Here is an 11,660-nt window from a genome sequence, read left to right as displayed (position 1 = left end):
TTTTAATGTCCTTCAGCGAGTTATACAAGGGTTGAGACCTAGTGCAATCGAATCTTCATATCATAAACCTACTTTGTTCCAAATTTCGTGAGAATCGTTAGAGCCGTTTTTGAGATCCGTTGAACATAAATATATACCCATATAACCATATAACCAGATAACCACATAACCATATTATTACATATATAAAGGAATTGCTCGCTCAATACAATAGGATTGGATGTGATAATTGAAAAGTGAACAATTTCGATGTGGAAAGGACTTTTTAGTTCAGTTTGACAGGCTGGTGCTTTCACAAAGAGAAAACCTCGTTTCCATTTAGAAAATGGCTGAGTGAGCCGAGATAATACTGAGTTAGGAGACATAATACTCTAAAGCATGGTTTCACCAAGCTCGGTCAAGATATTTTAGCATGGTCAAGCCGGGTACGATTTACAAGTAAGCTCTGGAATAATCATTGATAGTAAGTAGTGAGAAAAGGATGGTTGATTGACATCAACTCAGTTGATGGATCAACTCAGGAGTACTTTCAAATCGGTTGATCTATCAATTCACCAGTACTTCAAGGTAGGTTCTAGAACATCAAGTGAATTGAACTCACTTGTGCCAGTACTTCAAGGTAGGTTCTAGAACATCAAGTGAATTGAACTCACTTGTGAACTCACTTCACAAGTGAAGTGAACTATCAATTCACTTGATGTTCTAGAACCTACCTTGAAGTACTGGTGAATTGATAGATCAACCGATTTGAAAGTACTCCTGAGTTGATCCATCAACTGAGTTGATGTCAATCAACCATCCTTTTCTCACTACTATAGTAGCTATTGCCATGGAAATCATATGTTCCAATGCACTCCTTGTGAAGCGTACCTGTTTTGACCATGTTAAAATGTCTTAAGAGAGGTTGGTGAAGAGATTGTATTGGTTATGTTTTTAAGTGAGCAGAGATTATACCATAGAGAAAATAATATAACATGAGAAGAGATTCCATGGTGAAGGTAATTTATGTTTCAAATTTCATGCCGACTTTCTCTCAACTCAAGCCGACAACTGTCTTTTATTGATGTTTTGGCCAGATGAGAGATTACTAGCGTCACATATAGCTTCACCAAAGAGAACTACTAGAGGGCTGTCGGCTTGAATTAACAGTTTTTAATAATATATTATTAAAATTAATAAATAATAATAAGATATAATTTTAATAATCAATCATTTGAAACATAAACGTCCTATACCATAGGATATCTTCTTATGCTATATTTTCTCTAAGATAATACTGAGTGAATAGACATATTACTCCAAGTGGATGGACTTTGTTTTGATAATGTTCATCTTTTGTGTCGTCTCCTAAAAAAAGCTAATATTTTCAAGGACTATGACTGTGACTACTAACTACTATAGAACTATCGGCTTTGGTTAATAGTGAAATTTGGAACATAAACGAGCTATATAGCATGGGACACCTTTTTCTGCTTTTTTTCTGTATGATAATACCATAGAGAAACAATAGCGTAAGTAGATATCCCATGGTATAGGGTGTTTATGTCGCAACTTCCACTGTTATCTCAAGCCGATTACTGTCGATTTTTACGGTTTTGACTGGGTAAAGAGTGTATGAACGGCACAATATGAGAGACTACCAGCGTCATAAAGCTTCACAGGAAAGAACTACATGGACTATCAGCTTGAGATAACAGTAAAAGTTGCGACATAAACGCCCTATACCATGGGATATCTACTTATGCTATTGTTTCTCTATGATAATACTGAGTGGATAGACATATAACTCAAAGTTGATGGACTCAATTTTGATACTGTTCATCTTTTAAGCCGTCTCCTTAAAAAAACTTAAATTTTTTTGTCACATACTCCCAAGTAAAAAGGTTTGTAGACGTACTCGAATGTAAAATATTACAGATTCATAGAAAAAACTAAACTGGAATGGATGCACTTAAAAACCAGTTAAAATACTTTAAAGGACAACAACATTTCCAAAATTTACAGATTTATAAAAACTAAACTGGAATAGATAAACTTGAATACCAGTTGAGAATACCTTAACTAAAACCTAATGTTTTTAGCCGTAGCTCTTCACACCGCATCACCAGTGGCGTAAAGTACACCCCCGCTGACCCGCGGCGCGGGGGGGGGGCCGGGTCCCTAGGGGGCCCGGGCCAGGGCCCGGATAATATGAAGGTTAATATAGGTTTTCTGAAAAATAAAATTACCCGGTATAGGGAGCCCGGGTTAGGGCCTGAAATAATGATTTATTGCATACTTGAAAAAGAAAATTAAATAATCATGGTATTAACTTTTGATAAAAAAGCAGAAGTTTTATTGTGGAAAATGACTAGGAAAAAGGTTTCATTCATTGTGTAAGAAGAAATATGCAATAGAACAATGTTATCAGTCTGGTTATAAATTAATGTCAAGAGAATACAAGTAGAAAATAATGAATAAGGCAAGAAAGAAAAACAATCATTGTTCAAATCTACTCGTAATAATAATTATAGTTCCATTGACAGAGTCAATAATTGTGTGCTGGTAGTGAGCTTATTGAAAAATGAGGAATGTTGTTTGTTTACAGATCATTAAAACTCATACATCCGGTAAGACAATCCAGACTGAGACTATATTCAAGCCGCTTACTTATAGATAAGATTTACTTTGATAATTGAAAATCATACTATAGCATCAAGCTTCCCAGACATATATACTGCTTGTATTCTTTTTTTGACGCTACCAGTTACTGTAGAAAAGTGCAAAGCGGTCTTTTTCTAAATTAAAAATAATAAAAAGTTACTTGAGGAGTAGTATGAAGCAAGACCGTCTTTCTAATCTTGCTCTGCTAAACGTAGAGAATAAGAGAGCCCGTGAAATAGAACTCGATGGAGTTATCAGAATATTTACATCTCAAAAAGCAAGATGACAGAATAAATTAAAAGTATAAATCCTACAACTCAAAGATAGGGCTACTATTTCTTCTGAACATTTTTCTCAAAACAATAAAATAAATAGTATTATCAATCGAACTCTAATTTAAAACCTTGAAAAAATTTAAACTTCTTTAACAAGAAATCAGAATACAAACATGTGAGAAAATAGACATGTGGGAGAAAGAACCAAGGTGCTACTGTACCCAGAAAGCAGTGATTGTAGAACTTGGAGGCTTGTAGGAGACATCAAATCAAAGGTTTTTTATAAATTATCATCTTTATTATTTTAATAATTCATGAATCTCAAAACTAGATACTACTTACTAACTCTAGTTCTAGCTCTAAAGGTTTGATTCTATACTTGTAGCTTAAAACATAATTCATGATTTGATTTGTAGAATTCAATCGAGAACAAGTTTTATTTTTTGAACTAAGCTATGTAATTCACTCATGGAAGATGTACGTTCACATTAGAGTTGAATGCTTGAGATTGAGGGAAAAGGGGGCTGGAGAAAGGTGGTAAGATTTTAGAAAAGGGGCCCGGAATTTTTTTTGCGGGGGGCCCGGTTTGGAAACGTTACGCCACTGCGCATCACAATTGCAAAAATTAAAAGAACACCTGAATAATCAAGAGAGATAGCTGGATGCAGTCTCTCTATTCTTTGTAGGCCACTATTATTATCATAACGATTGTTTGTTTTTTGACAGCTGGCTCATTGGATCGGTACCTAACTGAAACGATCATTGACAGAGTTAATGTGGGAGTCTGTGTCACATTGCGCACTATTCGCGACATTTTTGTGAATTTTCAAGAAACGGGCATATAGCACTAGATTGTTCGATCTACGAGCTTCATCAATGCTGTTCGTAGAGCAGCTGTAGTGAGAGTGTCAAACAATAGTCGGTGCTCCGAATAATGTCTGACAGCTGTTGGTGATAGGATGCCACATAACAAAACACAAGCGACAACGTTTTGCCTTTCAGAGAAAAATAAGGTACAGTAACGAATTTACACTTTGTTATCGATGCATTGAGAACAAGCGTGCATGTGCAAAGTGACTTGAGAACAACATTTACGTGCCAAAGCAATAGGAAATCTCAAGCAATTCCTGTAATTAATTATTGTCTTCATTGAAACTAATTCCACATATTCCACTGTGTATGAGCTCTGGTTGTATCTATGCTACTTCTAAGACTATGTTGCAAATAGGCCAATAATAATCAATACTCCTCACCTTAAATTGGTCAGTACAGTAAACTGATCTTCACAGGCAAGTATTGATTTAGGAAATAGTTGGGGAATATTCAATAATATATTATTAATCTAAGCCACTTTTTCATGAATTATTATCACTACATGCTTCCGAATGTTAAAGCATTAGGTTATCTAATTCATCGTCGTCTTCTCACAGGGGTAGGCATTAATACCTACTTAATTACTTACTTAATTAATTATTAATTTATTTATTAGCATTAATACTATTAATTTAATTGATAAGAATATTAATTCTCATCAATTATTATTTCATGCTACCTCACATAGGCCTAGATCATGCCAAAATCTATAATCTATCACATATTATGATTTGCATAGTATAGGTCCATGTGTTATACTATGAGATATATGATAAATATAATGAGATATATCATGAATACAAAGTATAATATAGCATGTGAGGGCTTGTAATGTTTGCTTCAATACATAGGTGAACTGTAAAGTCAAATGTGACTTTTGAAATTTATATAATCATCTTTGAAATGTCTCTTGAAATTTAGAGGTATTATAATGACTATTCATATTAAATAAGACATTTCATGTCTTCTATTATTCTCGATAATTAAGGATAGGCTATTTGTTGAAAGCATAAAATTAATTAACTAATTAATCAACTATCGTGACTATTGTTTCAGAGTTGGATGTTTAATGTTATATAGTCAGTAGGCCTATACTAGCAGAAACAAATAATCAAGGTACCGTATCTTGATATCATCTCTGATATCAAGGTATCATTATACAGTATCAGGTATATTATACAAATAATCAGGGTATTATTTGTTGATATCACGATATCTTTACCACTTAATGTTGTAGAGTAGTTTCATGCAGTTGGATTTCATTGCATTTTTTCTGGCTAATGTATTGCGAGTCAATAGAGTTTAGGACCTGAACATTAAAAAGTATGAAGAAGAAATTGTGAAATGATTGGTCAATTTTCTATTTTCTATTGAAAAGTTACCAACAATATTTAGAGGAAATATTCGTTTTTGTAATTATCATTCATTAGCGATCAATCTATTTGATCGCTGATCAAAATTCAAATCCAGGAGTTGAATTTTAGTCATTATGAGTGCTAATTTGAAAGATTGTCACGAAAGAAATATTTTGAGGACTTCAAATTCTATACTAGTATTTTAACTACATAATTTGCATAGAGAATTGTTTTTTGGCTTGCCCCATTGTTTTTCAACGATGAATGACATTGAAATCTTATCGCCTGGTTTCTTCAATGCTCTAAACGAACGGCTAAGTTTCAGTAGAACAGACTGTATCCATGCTATGTACAAAATATGTTCAGTTCAGCATCAGTTGAAAAACTAGTGCCGAACACTGCTTGGAGTATTTTTAATTCATTATCCATATTTTGGCTAATATACACCGTTCCATGACTCATGATGTATCACGTGAGTAACATTTGAATTGGAAACATTATTTGTACAATTAGAACATCTATTCAAACCATCACATTTTTTTATTCTGGTTTGTAATACCATTCAAATATTCTCTGCTGACTACATGGTTTATTCCTGATTATTATTCTAATATAGCTACTTGATTGTTCAATAATAGAAAATAACTAGCGATATTTCTTTTGAATTATACATGACTTGTCTCGACATTTAGTCATTTTGAAGTTGACTTTTTTGTAGAAAAAACACTTGAGATCTTGAGAATGACATACATTTTGATACTAGTCGAGTTTATAATTCAAAAGACATATTTCAAGGGTATTGGCTATTTTCTATAATAATTGAACATTGTTAAAATTGAATAAAATTTAGATAATTCTTTATAAGTTAATATCTATAGGCTGGTCAAACATAGATAAGAATAACATTGAATGAAAAAGACTAAGAAATTGTCAAAAACCACAGTTTTTTTGATACTCTGAGTTTATCAGAGATTGACAATGGTCTAATAACCGAAACCGGTGATCTTTCTAAGTATCAATAAATTTGTGGTTTTTGACAATTTCTTAGTCTTTTTCATTCAATATGAATAATTACCACAATATCAACTTCTCAACTACACAAAAAGATAAGAATAGCCTTACGGTATTCCAATTCAAGAAATTTAAATCAAATTCCAACTTACAGATGGAAATAATATTATTAATAATAATTATAAATTCCAACTTCTTCGTTTAGCAGGAAGGTAGAATCAAAATGGTATTTATTATGATTTCAAATATCATTCCTCATTGTTTTGCTAATCTGAAGCTGCGTTTAAACCAAAGTTATTAACAAAATGTTAATAACTTAATTCTTCTAGATTCTATCAGATTGAACGGAACTTGACAAACACATATGATCATCATGTGTATGATAAGTTATGTTCAATCTAATAGAATCTATAAGGATTAAGTTATTAACATTTTGTTAATAACTTTGGTGTAAAGGCAGCTTAATAATCCGAATTTCCCATTCTCTCAGTAAAGCATAGATATGTCGCCATTAAGTAGATAAAAATAACAGGAAAATATTGAAACATCCAAGTTATTATGAACAAGAAACACCATCCGTAGAAAAATTAAAAATTCCTAAACCGTTCTTCTATACTCCTCCACGGAAATGTTGTAAGAAGTAAATAAGTTGTCCTCAGGCTTCTAAAGCATTTTACAAGGAACGACTTAGAATTATTGTCATAGCTATTTAATTGCTTCAATCAAAGTATTTTTTCATTGATAAATCGAATTGGTACCAAGTGGAATTCTCCAAAAGGTTACTGGAAACTTTCCACAATGCTGAGGAGAGTGTGTATAGAAAAATGGTCAATTATACATATTTATTTATTTATTATTTTTACAAGAAAGCACTCAATGGAAGAGAAAAACTAAGGATACTCCTTGTACTATTTCTCTCCCAAATTTGGATAATAATTATTTTAAAAGTCCGAAATGAGGTTATGATTCCACATTTCTGAAATTTAGTGCTTTTTCACTGAAAAACAACAGATATAAAACCATCTATGTGTATAGAAAAAAAAAACAATTCAGCACCACATCAGGAGTATAAAATTTTAGTTAAGCTTCAAAATCATACTCCAGGTCTCACCTTCCCATTTTAGCTTTCAATAGCTTTATAAGATTTTAGATTTAAGCTTCAAAATCATACTCCAAGTCTCACCTTCCCATTCTAGCTTTCAATGGTTCATTTTTGGAATTAATATGAAACAGCTTATTCAAATATAATAATAATCAGTAGAAATCAAATCAGTGGAGTTGTAGCAACAGTTGTTCGCAATAATAAATAAAATATAACAATAATGTCCATGATCTATGATATTGATCAGCAATTCACATAAAATTTGTTATTTATTTGACATAAGATGTTTGATGTTTTTGAAGGCTATACTTACATTTCTAAAAATCTTAAGCCTATCTGAACAATTTATTGTTATTATTTAAAATATATCGTTAAAATATATATATATATATAATATATATATATATATATATATAATTTATTATATATATATATAATATACCTATATGTAGTTATGAGTGTGGAATGAATAAATTTGACAATTTGAAAAAAAAGTTCTCCTATTCCTCCTCACACTGGTTCCTAATTTGCCTAGTAGTCATCATCACAGACGGCTGCTCTATATTATAATAATTGTGGCATAGACTTTTATTTGAATTTTTCGAGGTATAATCTCACACTCCAACCGATAAATTTCCAATTTAACTTGTAAGATAGGTACTGTAAAACTTTTTGAATTCTTATTCTTCTACAATACTGAATTATTATTCTACAAAGAAGATTTTGGGTATCGTACAAGTGATTATTGATTGTTGTAAACTCCTCATGATTAAAACAGTTTTCTCTTAATCTAGGAATGGTATTAATAAGCCTGCTCATTCCACAAAAAATCTTTTAAATGAGAGGAACCTATGTGATATTGTTATAGCAGTAAATATTAGAGCTGATAGTATTATAATTAATCCACATTAATTATAGAAATACATAGGCTTGACACATTAATTTATAAAACTCTATAATGTCTCTCCTCATCGTTTGTCTAAGTTACATATCATTCCATCTCAATGGATGAACAAATTTGAGAAACATTTCGAAAGGAAATAAACACTTTCATTTAACTATAATGAATTAACGTTACAATCCATCATGAATTTCATTTTTACTTTTTTACTCCTAATCCATAATTCATAAGAAAAGTTTATTGAGCTAGTATTTATTTTATTTATATATTCTTTATTGCTGTCTTACGTCATCCCTTCATGAGTTGAAAATAGACATTAACCAATACAAAAACAAGATGAAAATGGATAAGACAATAATTTCAATAGGTTATACTCATAACTACATATAGCTATAAATACATACTGTGTTATACGTATTGAGGTGTTTCGGTGATTAAACTGTACTGGACAGTTGGGCCAAAACTTGTATTGGATAAGACATCGGTTTCCTTTTATATAAATCATGGGTAGCCCTGTATAAATTTATCCTAACATAACTAATTCTAATATGAGAAGGGAAAATATAATGACTTGAAAGCATTTTGGCTAACTGAGAAATATGTAATGGGCAACACTTCAAGCATATTACAGAGTTCGAACATGACAAACAATAAAACCAGATCTACATTAACAGCGCCCCAATTTGAAATTCAAAAAGTGTCAAAGTATTGTAATATTGTAATACAGGGTGATTACCGGGAAACGCATGTTTTTCAAATAACGAGAACTGTTGCAAACAAGAGTAAAAAATGCTTTTATTAGTGAAAATACAGTGTACACAGTATGCAATTTCAAAATAAAATTACTTATAATTTATTATTTGGAAATTACATCTCTAAGGTGGTCGCCTGCTGCTTGGATACATTGTTGAAGGCGTTCTTTAAAACTTGCTACGGATTTTGCTAACATGTCTCTAGGAATGCCATTTATTTCCTGGCAAATAGCTTTGGTGTGCAGACAATCCTCAAATACTGGCAGAGAGACCTCATCATAGCTTACGTATGACTGTGTGGTGTGCAGTTTGTGAAAAGGGGATCATTGGTCCTTATTTTTTTGAAGACAACGATGGCAAAACAGTCACAGTGAATGCACAACGGTACCTGGATATGTTGAAAGAATATTTCCTGCCAGAACTGCGCCGTCAACATATACAGATATGTAATGTATGGTTCCAACAAGACGGGGAAACAGCACATACGGCACGCATTAGTATGGAATTCCTTCGGCAAACATTCCCTACAAGAGTGATCTTGCGTTTTGGTGATGTCACTTGGCCTTCTCGCTCACCGGATCTAACAATTCCAGATTTCTTTCTGTGAGGATTCTTGAAAGCTAGAGTGTACATAAACAAACCACGAACAATCCAAGAACTTGAAAAAGCTATTTACCAGGAAATCAATGGCATTCCTAGAGACATATGTTAGCAAAATCCGTAGCAAGTTTTAAAGAATGCCTTCAACAATGTATCCAAGCAGCAGGCGACCACCTTAGAGATGTAATTTTCAAATAATAGATTGTAAGTAATTTTATTTTGAAATTGCATATGGTGTAAACTGCATTTTCACTAATAAATGCATTTTTTACTCTGATTTGCAATAGTTCTCGTTATTTGAAAAACATGCGTTTCCCGGTAATCACCCTGTATTACAGTATATTAACATTCACAAAGTTTTTGTTGGAAAAAGGAAAAAATTTAAAGTACCATAGTTTTCAAGTTCCAAAATCAACTTATTCTATTTCTACATAGGATGACAGAACTAAGGATACCTTGTGATATTTCTTTCCCAAGTTCATATAACATTAAAAAGGAAGATTAATAATTATTGGAAATAAAATTGAATTATCAACCCTAGAATTAAATAATGATTGTATCATGTGGTGTAACAATGATTATTCATTTGAAAATTAGAAGATCAAGAAACATTAGTACAACAAAATTTGGGTTTATGAGAGGCTCGAGTGGGTACAGCATCTTGTCAGGGTATGCTGATGCATAATGTTTCTCAATCCGTTTTGCATAAATTTTGTCTTATGACGAAGGTCATAAGTGTGCTGGTTGAAATTAAAGTATTGTTTTCTCTCAGTACGTTGTCTGAAGCAGTCGGGTAGAACATTGTTCGCATTATTTGTTACAGCAAAGTATGTTAATAAATAACCAGTGAAAGAGTTTTCAACGAAAGTGAGAACTGCTACAATAGTAGTGCTATTCTATTGGAGTTTGGTTGTGTTGTTATTCATTGGACTGCTCTGCATTTCAGTCACCAAGATACAGTAAGCTTGAATTTTATTTAATTCCTTATCAATCTTATTCAAAATACAATTTCAATAAAAACAGTATAGCCTACATATATTTTGAAATCCCTCCAGCTATTAACTACCTACTTGAGAGATATTTGAAAAAAATCATTCTAACACATTACTTACCGTACCTGTAATATATTACCAACAAAGTAAAGTGAAAAATTCATAAAATGATAATAAAAAAAATTTTTTTATTGAACAATTGCATGCGTAATAAACATTAGATAGTAATTATTAACAATATTAAACAATATAAATATTAACAATGTAATAAATATTCATTACATTAAATAAACAGATACAGACAAAATGTCGGCTAATTCCCCATGGCATATCGCCGTCTGGGGGAAAAAATGATGATAATAATAACTTATATAGGTACCATATAATGTGATAAATCCTTTCATCATTTTACGGTACGGTATTCTTATTAGATTATGATTACCTGCCTAACTAAACTATTCCATGCGAGCTTGCTTATTTTCTCTGGAATTCAACACTACGTCTCAGTCATATTTATTGTCATATATCCTATAATATTATTTCAATTTCAATCTTTCTTAGTAAGTTATGCAATTTTTTCTTATAATTTTTTTTCAAAAAATAAGTTTATTTTGATTATATTAGTGTAAAATTAGTTACAAATAAGATTGTTATTCATCTGCATGGGGATATTTGTGGAATAAAGAAATACTAATGGAGTAATTTTAATTTGACAAATAAGAGGCAATGTGTTCAAAAGATATGGAATTCTGCATTCTGGAGCTCTTTTGCAATGGTTAGGCCTATTGTTGAATCTTTGTGGCCTATGCATTCTATGTTCCAATCCATAGTTTATTCCATAACTCTATTAATTGGTTTTTGATATAATTCGGTGTCAAATCTGTATAATTGGCTAGGCCCTCTCTGCTGTCATAATTCCCAATAGGCCTAACTGACGATCGATTAAAGAGAGTTCTTATTAGGTAGGTACCCTTTTTACAATATTGTGATGGTTGTTTCATAATTATATTTTAGTGCTATGCTGTATATTGAGACTCCATAGTATAGAGTACTTTTTGTATCATCAACAGTAAATCTCTCTTTCAGTGCTAATAGCTATTTATTTTATAACACTTATAAAGTGATGCTCTCATTATTTTTTAGTGAATCGTTGTGT

At 31.7% G+C, this 11,660-nt stretch overlaps 1 protein-coding gene across 1 annotated transcript in view; it reads left to right on the top strand.

Moving 5' to 3' along the window:
- The first annotated feature begins 11,230 nt into the window (after positions 1–11,230).
- The window catches only part of LOC111064449, a 22,425-nt gene continuing 21,995 nt past the window's right edge, over positions 11,231–11,660 (top strand). Inside the window, exon 1 of the mRNA XM_039420219.1 lies at positions 11,231–11,279. Within this exon, the coding sequence (XP_039276153.1) occupies positions 11,231–11,279 (49 nt within the window). The remainder of the gene's footprint in view (positions 11,280–11,660) is intronic.

Source organism: Nilaparvata lugens, chromosome 2 (genome assembly GCF_014356525.2).
Source record: "Nilaparvata lugens isolate BPH chromosome 2, ASM1435652v1, whole genome shotgun sequence".
NCBI classification, from domain to species: Eukaryota; Metazoa; Arthropoda; class Insecta; order Hemiptera; family Delphacidae; genus Nilaparvata; species Nilaparvata lugens.
The sequence above is the reverse complement of the archived record's forward strand: the minus strand, read 5'-3'. Positions and strand labels throughout refer to the sequence as shown.